We start from the raw sequence: 16,023 nt of genomic DNA on the forward strand, positions 1-16,023 counted from the left end.
TTTTTTTTTTTTTTTTTTTTTTTTAACTTTAAAAATTAGAGGGGGGGGTGGGGGGGGGGGTTTATCAGTAAAACCTGGCTGTTTTTGTACTTACTAGCTACACTGCCTCCATTTCTGTGGATTTTTCTAAAGAAATAGTGTTCTTGGTTTGCTATACTAACAAGTGTCCATTGCTTTTCACATTCATGTTGAGATTTGTATTCTAATAAACTTTATTTTAACCTTTCTATGTGTTCTGGAAAAAAGTAGCTTAAAATCTCAGATTTTGCAGATAGTGTCACTTGTTAAGGAACTGCTATAAGAACAGGAGGGACCCTAAGTGGTGTTCAAGAATGTGCTTGGTTGCTTTGTACACAGACATTACAATTGAAAATAACTTATTTCTTTAAAATGTAAACCATTTTTTAATCTCTAAAAAAAAAAAATGAAACATCTGTAGACTTGTTCAAAACTCTCAAAGTTCAAAGCACTCATTGAATAGCTACAGTGTCCATACTCTGGAATAAGCTCCCTCCAGAGGTGGTGCAGTCAACTACCCTGGAAATCTTCAAGAGGAGACTGGACGGTTACCTTGCTGGGGTTACCTGACCCCAGTTGTCTTTCTTGCCTGGTGCAGGGGGCTGGGCCCTATGATCTTCCGAGGTCCCTTCCAGCCTCGCAATCTATGAATATATTTCCTTTGAAAAAAGTGATGATGAGTAGATTGACACTTTCTGAATTTGGAATTTGACCAGAAAACAATAAACTGTGTTTTATGAGCTCAGATTTGTAGCTTTTTCCCCATAAGTCAGTCTTATACAATATTTATTTCAAGTTTTTTGACATGATGAACTAAGCTTCAGATCAGAATTTCACTTATTAGTTTGGATGAATTTGGATATAATATGAAGAATAAACAGGTCTTCCTATTGACTTCACTTGGCAAATGACAGTCCGTGGAGCTATTGCTCAATACATCATTCTAAAAGGTTAAATGATGAGGGTGAGAGCTTGATATGAATAATGTTCAGATGAACAGGTTTCCTCAAAAGAGGAGGAACTTGTTTTAAGAATCTCTTTAGATCAAGGGAATATTTTTATTTTAGTTTTGGTTGACATTGCTCTTAAATGATTTTAGTTTGTAGTATTGGGTGTTAAGTTCTGAGGTCTTGCTCTTTGCCATAAACATTTACTTCTCTGGAACTGTCTGAAGTAACTTTTTGCTTTTTTATCTGAACAAATATTGATGAAAATATTTCCCTTTCTCCCCTTTACTTTAAAACAAAAAACCCTAATTTAACAGAGAATTTTCAACTACTTCTAAGCTTTTGCCACCTGTTTCATCTGAATGCAGTCTAATCTGTGTTCTCCTTTAGTAACTGACTCTAGGCTCCGATTTAGCAAAGCATTTGCTTCACTGCAAACATGACTTTTTGGCAAAATGCTTAAACATGCTTAAATTTAAGCACCTGTCTGCATCACATTGAAGTTCATGGAACTGAAGCAAGAGCACAAGATTTGGGGGCTGCCATTCTAGAAGACCTTATAAGTCCCATATTTTCTTTTACCAAGGTGTAGAGTCCTGGATGGGAATCGGTAGTCAGTCCCAAAAATGTTCTGTTGCATCCAACTTACGTTTATATTTTTCCCAAAATAATACTAAGAAAAAAATAGATGAGCACTGAAGTGTCCAGTTATATCCTTTGGACCACTACTGCTAAAAGCAGAACTAACAAGCATCAAGAAACATAAATTATGGGATCGAAAAATAAAGAGCTGTTTGTGGGAGTGACTGTTTAATTCAGAGCTAAATAAGTTTGGTGGTTCTTCCAGTCCTTCTAGTTTCTTCTCTATTATCCCCAGGGAGTCTGCTTCATCAGCCTTTTAAATCAATGGATACCATTTCAGTGGGCTTTGATTCGGGTCCATAAGGAAGATAAACTTTTATATTTAAGCCATCAGTAGCTAGTGTCTAGGAATATTACCCCCTTTATCCAGCAGTACTTCTAACTTCCTCCTAGCTCTGGGAATGGTCGAACAAGCTATTATACAGAAATAACAAAATAAAATGCATGGTACAACATACCTTCAAATGTTTAATTCATAAGTATCTGACACTTCTAAAGAAGGAGGAAGAAAAAGTGAGGGTTGAATTATCTCTTATATTATGGTTGAATATACAACAGTCTGTTAATAATTAGGGTCAGGATTTACGGAGACATTCTTCACTTTAATACGAACTATCTTTTAGTCAGGACACACATAGATTCAATCTTAATTGAAAAGAGTGCCTGCAAATGTGTTGTTATTTTTTTCATAAGTGTGAAGGACTATTTTAACCAGATTCCCTCCAAGAAAAAATACCAGCTTGATATTTGTTGTTTTCTGGTTTTGCAATCAACACCTAGCTCAGTCCTTTTTTAACAAGACTTTAGCATTTGTAGTAGGTAGGCGTAAGTTATTCTAGAAACATGCTAGTAGCTATGGTTAGCTCAACTTCTATGTGTGTATTTTTAAATGAGAAGGATCAATTTAAAACTGGTGGCCATTTTAGCTAAAATGTGAGTTATGCGGTTTCTCAGTGTAGATAGTATCATAAGGAACATCTTTGTCATTCAAACAAAAAAAATCAGCATTCTAGGCAGAAAGATGTATAGATATTCTCTGAGAGTAAGTAAACTTGAAAGATGATAAATTTGGAGGGTTTTCCACAGGATGTACTGAAGAAGTGCTTTGCAGACTCCATTATCCACACTCATCATCTTTTTCACATAAAAAAGAATTTGTTTACTAGACTACATTCAGTAGTCATTATCTTTGAGGTATAATAATTATAGTTATCATATAACATATGCTCATTTTTCCCCTCCCCCAGATCGAATTCAGTTACCCAGGAACATGATTGAAAACAGCATGTTTGAGGAAGAACCCGATGTGGTTGACTTGGCTAAGGAGCCTTGCTTGCATCCATTGGAACCAGATGAAGTGGAGTATGAGCCAAGGAGTTCACGACTGTTGGTGCGTGGCCTTGGAGAACACGAAATGGATGAGGAGGAGGAGGATTATGAATCTTCAGCAAAATTGCTGGGCATGTCTTTCATGAACAGAAGCTCAGGTCTCCGTAATAATGGAGCTGGCTACAGACAAAATCCAGATGGCTCATGCTCAGTGCCGTCTACAAGGACCATGGTGGTTTGTGTGGTTGTTCTTGTGATTGCAGTTTCAGTCGTCATGGTGATTTATCTTCTTCCCAAATGTACTTTTACCAAAGAAGGCTGCCATAAAAAAAATCATTCAATGGAACTTATATATCCCTTAGCTACTAATGGAAAGGTATTTCCTTGGGCAAAGATTAGGCTTCCTAGTAACATCGTACCACTACGTTACAGTCTCTTTTTACAGCCAAACCTAACCACTATGAAATGTGTAGGTTCTGTACAGATTACTGTTAATGTCATCCAGGTAACTTGGAACATCATACTTCATAGCTCAGGACTTAATATCACCAAGGCAACCCTTAATTTAGAAGGACGGAGTCAAGGAAAACCAGTTGAAGTTCTGGAGTACCCAAAGCATAACCAGATTGCAGTTGTGGCTCCTGAAACTCTTCTTGTAGGGCAGAACTACATCCTCAGCCTGGACTATTCATCTAATTTATCAGATACCTACTATGGATTTTACAGAATCTCCTACAAGGATGAACATTCTGAGAAAAGGTACATGTATGAATAGCTCTTCTCATGTGTGGTTATTGAATGAATTATAATTGGTGAGGGAGAAAAAGCATCAGCTTTGCTGTACATTTGTTGTGCTTGCTGAGCTGTTAAAATGTGTGGAGAATAAAAGAGGTCCTTAGGAAATGTTGAGTAAGAGGCTTGCTGAAATGGAGGAGGCTTTCACTTTTCTTAAATACTTTACAACTATATCTTTCCCTCTGTTTAATCCTAATTCCTCGTGTTATTGATGGTTCACATAAAGATCAGGCCCCAGAGGTAAGGGTGTGTTTCCAGCCATGGCCTTTTTCACCTAGACCAAGCTGCAGAAGTGTAGCTAAGGAGAAGGTCCCAAAGCCTGTTTCTAAGTGACCATAAAGTAAACCTTACAGACAGGACAACTAGCTTGGTCAGCAAAGTAAAGGAAGCAATCATTGTGTCTAGCTACACCAGAAATGAGATCCAATTAAACAAGCCCAAAGCCTTAAATTAGTTGATCCAAATATTCTGCTGTATTTACTTGACTCCAAGACAGAGTTTTTACCCCCCCACTTAATATTGGGGGAGCAGAGGGGGTGGAGAGAAGCCCCTTGTCTTGGATTTGAGTGTGAGGTGGTAGGGGAGCAGGCAGCTTCTATGGCTCCAGCCCCAGCCTTGACTTGGTAGCAGTGGCATCTCCACCCAAGCCCCTAAGTATAGGGTATAGGCTGGAGGGAAATTTGGAGAATTTAAGCAAATTCAAGAAGACCTGCTGCCAATCTTTTTGTCACCCTCCTCTCCCATCATGCACGTATCAGTTAACAGCATAACAGCTGCTATACACTCCCAGGCAGCAGTAACAGGAGCAGCTCCCCCTTCATTTTGGAGCCACTACAAATATACTTTTCCCATATCCTAAGATGGCAAAATCTAGCCCATAATTTATTACAACCTGTGTTTTAGTTAATGGTAACTTAATCTGTATTCTTAAATTAGGGGACCTGAATGCATCCAGAATGAACTATACTCAGTTCATTTTATACAAAGGCTTTTAGTCAGGACACACACAGATTCAATCTTAATTGAAAAGAGTGCTTGCAAATATGTTGTTATTTTTTTCATAAGTGAGAAGGAATATTTTAACCAGATTCCCTCCAAGAAAAAATACCAGCTTGATATTTATTGTTTTCTGGTTTTGCAGTCAACACCTTGCTCAGTCCTATTTTAACAAGCCTTTAGCATTATAGTAGGTAGGCATAAGTTATTCTAGAAACATGCTAGTAGCTATGGTTAGCCCAACTTCTATGTGTGTATTTTTAAATGAGAAGGATCAGTTTAAAACTGGTGACCATTTTAGCTAAAATGTGAGTTATGCAGTTTCTCAGTGTTATGCAGTTTCTCAGTCTGTTTGAAAACAAGTATAATCTACCATAACGCTGATTTCATAGAGTTTGAGAGCTGCATAGTTTAAGAAAAATTATTTTTGTCTGTTTTCACATAAAAAAGAATTTGTTTACTAGACTGCATTCAGTAGTCGTCATCTTTTTACCCTTTCCCATAGCCTATTGACAAGAGGGCAGTAAATTAACAGTAACACACTTGAGTTGAAGTGCAAAAGAAATCCTCCCTCTCCCTTCGAGATACTTTCCCCCTGCCTCATTCTGTTGTGTTAACTGAGTGCAGTGTTGGGACTCTTACTTGCAAACAGCTGCCATTTAAAGACAGAAGTTTGGATCAAAGATGCTTAATCTGTTTCAATTTGTCTATGTGCATATGACAAACAGATCTATTTTCTGAAATGTCAAAACATATTATGTATTTGACTGTTCATAAGATAGTGCTGCCCCTCCCCCTCCTAGAAAGGAGGTTCTTAAGCATATGGTGAAAGACTTTCTAGCCTGCCTCCTGGCAGATCCTCCCCAGTCCTGTATTAGGAAGCTCTTCATTGGTCTTTTTTATTCCTTTGACATTCTGTTGAAATTATATGATTGATTCACTGGCATGGGAATACTGCTTTTTACAGATATGATAACAGGATATTGAAGGAGATAGGGATCATATCAAAATATCATCAAATGAAATAAATTGCCAGAGCAAAGTAATCTGGCATGCATATGGGCAGCTTTTACTTGAAGGCATGTATTATGGTGAAATATGAAATGACAAAGTGCTTGTAGTGAGAATTTAAAGGACAACATTTATTTATGTCTGTTGTGAACAGCTGGTACCATATTTTTCTCTTGCATTGTGTATCCTTTTTAGAAAGCCTCCCTTCAGTGCCTCCCTTCAGTCAACACTTATTTTACTCTAATGTTGTATTCAGATAAAACCAAAACAAAAATGCTGATTTGTTTCCACATTTGCTTACCAGGTCTTACGAAGTGATTGAAACCTCTACTTGTCTCCCCCATTTACTTTAGGATGGAGGTTCCCAAACTTTTCTTATTGTGTACCCTCTTACAGATTTACCAGCTGCGTGCATACCCCTAGAAGCATACATTTTATATTTTAATCCCTTTAAATACTGATTATTATAATGAAGATTAAATCCACCATTATACAATTTTTCTCACATACTGTAGGAGAAGATGGTGGTCTGAGTTTTTAGTGCAGCTGTTTGATTGTTCCACTGGAATAAAAGCAATAGACTTCTTTTCCAGGCCTTTTTCAGAGGCTTCCTGTAACAATATCAGCCAGTTCTCTGACTTTGTCCCTTTGACCCTAGTATATTTCACAAATCAGTAGTTTTTAAAGTGCTGCTTGTTACAAAGGCAAAACAAGGTATCATTTAATTTGGTGAATGATTAAAGAAAACTACTGAATTTTTAAGGAGCTAACTTAACAAGTAGTCATGGAAAGAAGCAAATAATTTCTTGTAAACCTGATGCCATTTAAGGACCAAGGGAAATAGGACACCCCTCTTACCAGACTTTCCCCCTCCCTTTTTCAGGGGTGAGAATAAAGAACAAATTGAATATTATAGTGCTGCCAATCCATACTTTGAAAAACCTTGCACAAAAGTTTGAAAAATTATAAGAATCTTTAAATTTGTTCCTGAGTAGGATTTCTTTGTGGCAGATGGTTAATGGGAATCTAGTGTGACACTTTCTACCTGTTGAAGTGTAGCATAAAATGTAAAAGCTGCCTTTCACTTGGTCTGCTGAGGCATCAAATTATTCCCCTTGTTAGACACTCCCTCAGAACAGAGATCCATGTATCCTGCAGCTGCCTTTGGCTATGTGAAGTTAAGGGGGAATAAGGACCTTATATATTCTTTTATTTTAAACTGTTCGCTTGCTTTTTTAGCGACTATGTTCTGACTGGATTTTGCTAAGCATAAAAATAATGCCAACAAAACCTTTTAAGATGTACCCTAATGGCAAGGACTTTGTCATGACTAGATAAAGTTCTTCTGTGTTTCTTGTCTCTCACCAATAACTAATTTTCCCTATCTTCAGACTGTCCGAAAGTGATTCTGTAACATCTAGCAGTTGGCATTCATATACCTTTGTTTATAATACAATGTTAACCTTATTTTTTTGTTCTGTCCCCTATCAGGTGGCTTGCAGCAACTCAGTTTGAACCTCTGGCAGCAAGGTCTGCTTTCCCCTGCTTTGATGAACCAGCATTTAAATCCACGTTTCTAATTACGATAAGGAGAGATGAGCAGCATTCTACCCTGTCTAATATGCCAAAGGTACAATTTATCTTCTAGTGTAAGAATCTTGGAAGAATTGGTTTTAGATCCTCAGTATTTTATAAGTGCTTTGTATGATATTTGTATTGCTTTGTATTGCAGTAGTGTCAAGAGGGCCTGATTAGGGATCTGTTTTAGATTCTGTACAGATACATAATGAATGAATGACTGTGTCTGTCCCAAAGATTTTATATTCTCATATTTTATGTATTTATTAATGTAAAATTAAAACTGTTTTGTCTTTCTAATGGTAGTGGATGGACTACAGTCAGGGTTAGATTGAATTATGGTAGGGCATTTTTTAATCTACTAGGACATTTTTGGTGGCTGCATGAATTTCTTTAGACCGGTTAGATTTATTTTTTGTGTAGTTCCCACCTGTGGTGTGTGCATGACATATGGAATCTTTTGATCAGTAGTCTCTATTGTTGCAGTCCTGTTTTGGAGAGGAGGGGGGCAAGAGGGGACACAAGTCACACAGGACAGTGTGGCCCCAACTGCCTCTCAGTTCCATGCATCTTTCCAAATCATCTCCAACTCCCAAAAGGGACTTTTCTCCTAGAAATCTCACTCTTTCACCATTGTTGTAACTAGGGTCTCTGTCCAAAAACACAGGGTGAGGTTCTACAACTGATTCAACCAGTAAATTTTCACCTATCTTGCAGAGTTCAGCACTTGCTCAGGACTAAAATCCAGTACCATCTTGACTACATCTAGGTAGGGTACATCTGACTTAGAGCATCATTCCTGAATGGGAAAGAAGGAAAAAAAACCCTGAAGCCATGAATCCAGAGACCTGATCTACCTGGACAAGCTAACATCTCATTTTCTTGCTTACTCTCGAAAACTTGTAATCTGCAAGGACTGCTCACTAGAATGCTTTGTACCAGAGTCCTTAATGCTCCTGGATGACCTATTACAAATTTGTAGCATTTAAGCACCCAGTACAAACCTTGGTACCAGTGTGACTGGCACCATCCTCTCTGGTACTGAGAAGAAATACCATATGTACACACATACATTAGGGATCCATGCTAGATTTTTTACAAACCTACAATGAGCAACTGTCCCAAAAAATCAACCCTCCAAAATTGGGGTTTATGACTTAAGCAACAAGCTGATTTTTTCATACTGTGATGGAGAAAAGGAAGGATGGAGATGTTATAAAATGGTTTCTGTGTTTCTTCCCCTGCCAACCTTGGAGAGAAAGGGGACAGAGTTTACCCTTGAGGCTCAGAGCTATGGTGTTAACCCTTTCACAGCTACTGTGGATTTGGTAGAAGCTTTTGGCTGAGCAGTCAGAATTCAGACATGACTCTGGAACACTTTTTTTTTTCTTCATTCCATATTCCCAAAACAGGGTGCATGTCTTACTTGTGAGTGTGTGGTTTGCAAGAGAAAAAAGGCAGTTGTACGGATTCTGTTCTGTCTTTACTAGTGAAAGGGCAGAACTATTACTACTACCACTCCCAGCGTCTCCACTTCCTGCACCTCTTCTATCTCTACCTCCTCCTCCCTTTTTCTAGCAGAAAATCTATTGTAGACTGTGCTCCAGATATATCTTTCTCTTCTCTCAAGGGATTCCCCCAAGGAGAGCAACTCCTAACTTTACCACCAGTACACTCCTCTGACTCCTGGCTTCTCTTCCTAGGAGTATTGGAAGCCTGGGAGAAGTCCAAGCAGATTGACCCACCTAAAACTAAATTCCAAAGGTGAAAAATGCTGAGCTATTCTGCCTTTCTTCTATAGAAAGACCTACTTCTCTGCATTTTTTTTAAAGCGTGAATGCTCTATTTGTTAAATAAATCTGGCTGGCCTGGAACAAAATATCGCTAGTTGCTGATGGCCTGTTCCAGCTGTCACCTTTTTGCCACCACACAAGGCATTCTGGGAATCTTCCGTGCCCTGGGATCTTAGTTCTTGCAGGCCTTTGGGAATCTCTTCCCACTTCACTTCTATGCTGGAGACCTTTTGAAGAGTGCATAGTCATATCCATCTTCCTTCTGGCAGCCCCGCTTGGCCTCGAGAATTAGTAAGATTGACAGATACCTCCTAGTTGCTATCCACTTGCATTGTTTTGCATAAGGATAAAACCACCACCGTGGTTCTTCAGTGAGGGGATGTTTATTTTTTCATTCAGTACGAGCCATTTCTCTCCCTGTTTTCTCTCTTCAAATCTCACAGCAGATTAGAAATCAAGATCTCTTCTTTATTTAGGCAGGATGAAACCACCATTCAGCTCATTTTGTTGGAGTGTGGTGCTAATAACGCCAAGGTTGCAGGTTTGATCCGTGGTTGGACTAGATGATCTCTTGAGGTCCCTGCCAGCCTTATTTCTCTATGACTGACTCCAGTTCTTGAAATCATTCCCATCATTTGTGGCACTGGGGAAGTCTGTGAGAGATCAGGTCATGAGTTGCCAAAAATTATCTAAATGGATCACTTAATGCATTGCAGCTGTTATGTTCAGTAGATACTTCCATAGCATATTGGAGAGCTATTCCTTTTTCAGTGATCTCAAGGGTAGCCACTTTTAGGGCTTAGTCTATACATTTGCCAAACATTATGACCTGGATTTGATAACTGGATATTGAGATCAGTGGCAGATTGGGAAAAGCAGTTCTGCAACCCTTTTCTAACCAGCTTAAATTGGATCGCCTCTGATGTTTCTCGTAACAATCTGGGAACTAGCTAGCAAATCCCCACAGGCTGGATCCACCCCGGAGCTTTTCTGTGAAGGCAAGCTGTTACTCATCTTACAGTCTTACATCACTTTTGAGTTGGTGCATACATGTTTCCAATGACCTGGCCTCCAAGCCTACTCCTTCAAAATACCAATTCAGTGGGATTCTGAATTGGTGAAGGAATTGCTATGCCCCAGTTACTCTCAGAGGTTTGAGAAGGGCACGGGGGTGGATAAAGTGCAGATGGCAGCCTCTGTGCAGTTGGTTGGATTCTGGTCTTAAACACAGCAGCTGATCTTTACCTTTACATTAAATGTTCAGCCCTTCTTGCTATAAAGATGACATTCAAAATGTGATTCAGTGCAGTGCTCTCAGGCTCTTGTCTTCGTGTGGTCAGCAACATTTTTTAACAGTAAAGACCTGTGATGTGTGAACCTATGCCATTAATTCTAGTTGGGTATAAAACTGTGATGCCTAATTATAATACTTTCAAACATTGATATTGCTAGTTTGCCCTGCTGCTTGTTTTAATAGAAATAGCTTGTTCTTTTAGGATTGGATAAGGAAGGATATTCCTCCCTGGTTTCAGTATGTGGGACCCTGGACTTGTAGCACTTCTGTATAAAATGATAAAAGGCAGCAGCTCATTCCCCATCAATGGGTTTCTGATCCTTGCTTACTGAGCAGCTGTTTCACTGCAAGTGGGAGCACTTCTTCTGCTTAGATAACCTAATGCACGTTGATGCCATGCTAGGATCACTTTGGTTCATCTCCCATCTGTCAAGTGCCTGTTGACTCCATCACCCAAGGCTGGCTGTCTCCCATAGTGGAGCATGTGCCTAGCTCCTGCTTCCTCACTTCCAATTTGCTTTTCTCTCTTGCAGTGAATTCAGCAGTTTCTCTTCACTCTGCGGGGCCTATTCTCCTGTCTGTAATTAGTCCATTTATTTTCACTCTTCCTGGTCCCTGGTTTGATATTTTTTTAATGCATTGTAAAATTAACTTGATGCCTTTTACTGTCCCAGTCTTTAAAATGTTTCACTCTCTCCATGTTCCTTGCTATTTGGGGGAATCATTTAGCTAACATCTCAGATAAGCACTTTTCAGGTTCTTTTTCACTCCAATATAGAAAAGTGTTAATGAGAGTTGGGTTTCAAAATTCCATGACTCTTGTCAAGGATCCTCTTTGTGTGTATGACAAAAGAATATGCCAGAAATAATTAGAAATTACCAAGAGTTTTATTACAGCACAAGTAAAATGATCAGTTGACAAATTAAATTAACTGGGTTTTTTGGATGGCTTTATCTTAGACTGAAAGCATTTTTTTTCTTCTGACTCCTTATAATTTGATATTGTATCATTTCTGTCTGCTGCACTAACTCATGTTTTCATTTTCAAACGTGATTATATTGGTGAATGTGGTGTTGTGTTCTTTGCATTCTCTCCTTTTTTTTCATTCTTCAGAACATGCATTATAGTCTTTATTTATGGACACTTTAATTACATGGTCACCTACCTTTTCTTTAACATAATTCATTATATTATAAATGCACTTAGTTCTACAAATTTGAGGTTTTTGTAAGGACCTCTGTATATACAGGGATTTCTTTGTAGGACTGAGGTACTGTGTAAATGAAGTATCCTGTAAAACTCTTTAGTTCCTGTATATTAACACTGCTTTTCTTGGCAGTATATCTGATTGATTGTTTTATTTTATAATTCAGGCTCTCAACCTGACAAAGTGACTAGGATTAATAAGGATTTAAGGGTTCATGGTGAATAATAAACATGACTTGGCTATTCCAACAGTGGAATTTTGTAGCTAAAAGATCCAAAGTAGTTTGTGCATGCTTAAGTAGAGGAATATCAAAAAGGAGTACAGAAGCTCTAGTATTCTTTTCTGTCAATCATTAGTGAAACTGTTAATAGAATGGTATTTAAAATCAATGTTTAAAAAAAAAATGAAAAATTGTAAAAGTGCTACAGTAATAATTGGAGGTCTGGAAAACTCCACCATAAATGGGGGAACTTAAGGAACTTAGTTCATCTTTGAGCAGACGAGAAGTTGACTTGATCCTAGTCTATAAGGGCTCCAGGCGTGGGAGGGGGCAGCACTTTAATTAGAGTGGGTCCGACAACCTCTGTAATTAAAGTGCCATGGTGTCTCGTGTATCGTCGAATGAGCTTGTCAGGTGCCCCCGCCGCCATTTTTAAATGCAAGGAGACTGGAATATGAGATGCTGGAGTCTTCTAGAGCATGCTAATTACCATGCTCCAGCGACTCAGTTGAGTAATCGAGTCTGCTCCGCCACACCGTAATTACAGCATGTCAGAGCAACCTCCATGCTCATGTACAGGCACCCTACCTACATGTCTAAATTGGTAGAAGATCTCAGGTAGAAGAGGACTCTTTCTATTAGTAAAGAAAACATAATGAGTCATATTGGCTTGGTTAGACTGTCGCACTAATGTGTTGGTACAGGTTTTGATGGACAAGATGACCTTGAATGACACTGCACCAGTTCATTGTTGTCACTGTATTTTTTAAGTGTACGTGATGCTATACAATGCTAGGGAGATGTACTCAGAGCACGACACAAATAATTCAGTTCCATATTTCTGAACGTTGCTTAGGTTAGCAGTTATTTCCCCAAACTTTTACAGTGTTTAGTATAATAGTCAGTAGTCCCATGTTATGTAGTTAGTTCGACAGCAGTTATTTTTGTAGATTGGCATTTACCAAGAAATACATGTACCAAGAAATTTACCAAGAAATACACTTCAGTATCAGGTTGAAGGTTAAAGACAATATGGCATCTCTTTTATTTCATATTTTATGTTCTGAAGTACAGAATTACATGTGTGCCTACATTCCCTGAGAATGACCTGTTCTGCCAGAGTACACAGATACACAATTATGTAGAAACGTTGGAACACATGAATGTTTTCATACCAGGTGTACATGCGTTTTTTAGAATGCAGTGCAAAACCTGCATTTATGGCACAACCTAAAGCCTTTTCAAGTCAAATATTGGAGAATATTTGGAGTATGTATTTCATTGAACACTGAGAGGCATAGAGCTCACTTACCATAATATAGGTGTATAATAATATATTAATGACAGTATTTTCCTTCTGCCTGCAGAATACAACTGTCTCAGTGACAGATGGAATAGTTCAAGATGAGTTCTATACGACTTTGAAGATGAGCACTTACCTGGTAGCCTTCATTGTTGGAGATCTGAAAAATATAAGCCAGGAAACAAACAGGACACTGGTATGTTGTTTTCACTGTATAATTAAACTCTGTGCACAAATAAGTGGCTCACTTGTGGTTTTGCTAGACATTCTTTTGACAGGAGATAGGCAGTGGTCCTTATACTGTGGGCTAGACCAGCGTCAGAGATCTACCAAGTTGTGTGTGCCAGAACCTCCTAGCAGGTTTCTGTTTGCAGAACGTCTGCCAAGAGTAAGGGTATAAGCTAAACACAAAGCTATCTGTACTGGACATGGAAGTGGGAAAGTTTGCTCTGGGAAGAAGTGATGTCAGGCTAACCAGAAGATATGCCATTTTGTTGCATCTGCTGCTGGCCACCCTTTATTGGTGGAGTCCATGTGAAACCCAGGCTGAGCTTTTGGCACGCACCACAGCTGAGCCACAAGGAGAGAAAACATGTGCAACACTTCTGCCATTCTTACATAGCTGCTCGTGGGAGTAGTGGGTACAAATGCCTACATAGTCAATCTTGTCTTCAGTCTGTTATCCATATCCAGGCATCCAAACAAGCACATTGGCTATTAGGGTAGATGAAGACCAAATTTCAGTATTTTGGTCCCTGAAAAAGACCTGCTTTTTTTTTCAGGTTTGTTTGTTTGTTTTTTCAAGGATATTGAGACTCTAGCACAGGGGTGGGCAAAATGCGGGCTGAATGTGGCCCATCAGGCCATTCTATCTGGCCCATGGGGCCCCTAAAAAATTTAGAAAATTAATATTAATCTGCCCTGAGCGGTAAGCAGCCCTCTGCCCAAAATAATTGCCCACCCCTGCTCTGGCATAGTCATTCTCAGCCAGGGTTTTATGGGACCTTGGGGTACCATGAGGCCCTTTTAAGGGTGTCATGGGGTGCCACTCCACATTAACACTGTTAGGTTTGTGAACACCTATGCATGATCCGCATGATAAACCCAGAGATTTCAAATAGATTTCATTCTGACTTCTTGGGGTCTTTCTGAGGTCTTTTAATAGAAGAGTTGTGCCATTATATTTCCATAGTCAAAAAACGAGTGACATTTGAAAAAATGAGTGATACTTTCTGAACGTGTCTAGAGAAGCACTGATCAAGCAGCTGCCATTGACTTCATTTGATCTTTGCATGGCACTGTTGCGGGGATATATCCCAGTAGGTTAGTGGGCAACTCAAGTAATGGATACTAAGGAGCTTGACGGAAAGGAGAGTTATTATGAGGGCTGCTCCATTATGTTGCTATACTAGAGCTGTTGGAGGTGGGACGTCTCAGTGTGGGGAAAGCACTTACACTGTAGTTGCCTGGAGAGTGCCAAGGAGTAATGTGTTAACAAAAATGTGGAAGGGGAAGGCAGCCACTCTCAAGTACACTGCTAGGAATAGTTATCTTTTAGACTGATATGGCAGTATCATCTTCATCTCTCTTATCCAATATGCAGAAATAAAGATACAGGATTTTTATCATTACATTTCTCCGCCATTTTGGGCAAAATTCTAATTAATACCAATGGGTCAGTCTTCATTTGGTCTACCTTCTAGCAGCTTGATGGGTGATAATTTTTCTTATGGTTGTTATACTTTACTCTAAATTCAAACCTTTCTCTTCTTTTTCCCCAAGTTGCAAAGAAAATTTTAATTTATCAATCAAATACAAAATTATGCAGGTTTTTCTTCCTCTGTTTCTCAAGAGCCTGAAACAGCACCTTAGTGGTGTGAACTATTCTTGTCAGTGATATTAATTTGCAAATTGATGATTAAAAAGTTTGCATTTTAAGGCTATTTTAGTGCTATACAAAATATATAAGAAAGGAGAGAGAATATTGCAGAGATGCCCAGTCTAATGGTGATCCATTTGGCTCTAGGGAGTGAGGTCTCTGAAGACTGTTACACATCTTAATTTTTTTCCTCCTGTCTGGTCAATGGAGATAATAAAGCAGACTAGGAACATGTATGAATACAATACATGAACACCTCTAACTTTGAACCAAACTTAAGGAATCCAGAATAGCCTGCGTTAGCACACAGGCCACACTGGGAAAGAGCCAAATGTAAGGAAACCCGAAAATCTCAGGTGTGAATAAGATCCCCATTGAGAGGAAGGTAAACCCAGGAGAGCCTATGAGGAAAACTATGGTGCCCAGCCCTCATATAAAAATGCTGCATTTTAAGACTCCATTATGCATCATGGAACTGGATCAGACCTTGAGTGCTTTTAATTACTGCTTGTATGTGCATATGTACGTGGGCAAAGGAGCAGTGTAAATCCTTAAAAGGTGCTCTTTTTGTAGTGCTTGGTACTTCTTGATAAGGTTTGTTTTTCCAGAAATGCCAGGGTGTTTTTAGGGTGGGGAGAGGGCGTGTGTGTGTACAGCCTCTGACAGACATTCAGGTTAAGGTGCCATGGTATCTAAGCCTCAGTTCCAACAGTCGTGCCTTCTGCTTTGCCACATATACCATGCCACACAGGGATTAGATCCCTACTGCGCTCTGTCATGCCTTACTTCATCATGATCCTGAGCTCCCCGTCCACCAGAAAGTTAAAACCCAGGAGCTGATTGTCAGTTGAGAACAGGGATTGACCTGAGAGCTGAAACCAGCCCCAGTCAGGTCTCCAGCCCCAACCAACAATCAGCTGATTGTCAAAACTACAGCTAGAGTTTTAACTCTGCTTTGACTCATGAAGACTCCAGGACTGTTTAAACTCTGTGTGCCATCTATCTGAGTG

At 39.2% G+C, this 16,023-nt stretch overlaps 1 protein-coding gene across 1 annotated transcript in view; it reads left to right on the forward strand.

The window, feature by feature from the left end:
- LNPEP (leucyl and cystinyl aminopeptidase) overlaps positions 1-16,023 on the forward strand; it is a 92,481-nt gene that overhangs the window by 45,093 nt on the left and 31,365 nt on the right. The window contains exons 2-4 of the mRNA XM_019517200.1: positions 2,855-3,695; positions 7,230-7,368; positions 13,199-13,330. Coding sequence (XP_019372745.1) covers positions 2,855-3,695; positions 7,230-7,368; positions 13,199-13,330 — 1,112 coding nt within the window. The remainder of the gene's footprint in view (positions 1-2,854; positions 3,696-7,229; positions 7,369-13,198; positions 13,331-16,023) is intronic.

The sequence above is a fragment of the Gavialis gangeticus genome, unplaced genomic scaffold (assembly GCF_001723915.1).
Source record: "Gavialis gangeticus isolate Ggan-Ray unplaced genomic scaffold, GavGan_comp1, whole genome shotgun sequence".
In the NCBI taxonomy this organism is placed as follows: Eukaryota; Metazoa; Chordata; order Crocodylia; family Gavialidae; genus Gavialis; species Gavialis gangeticus.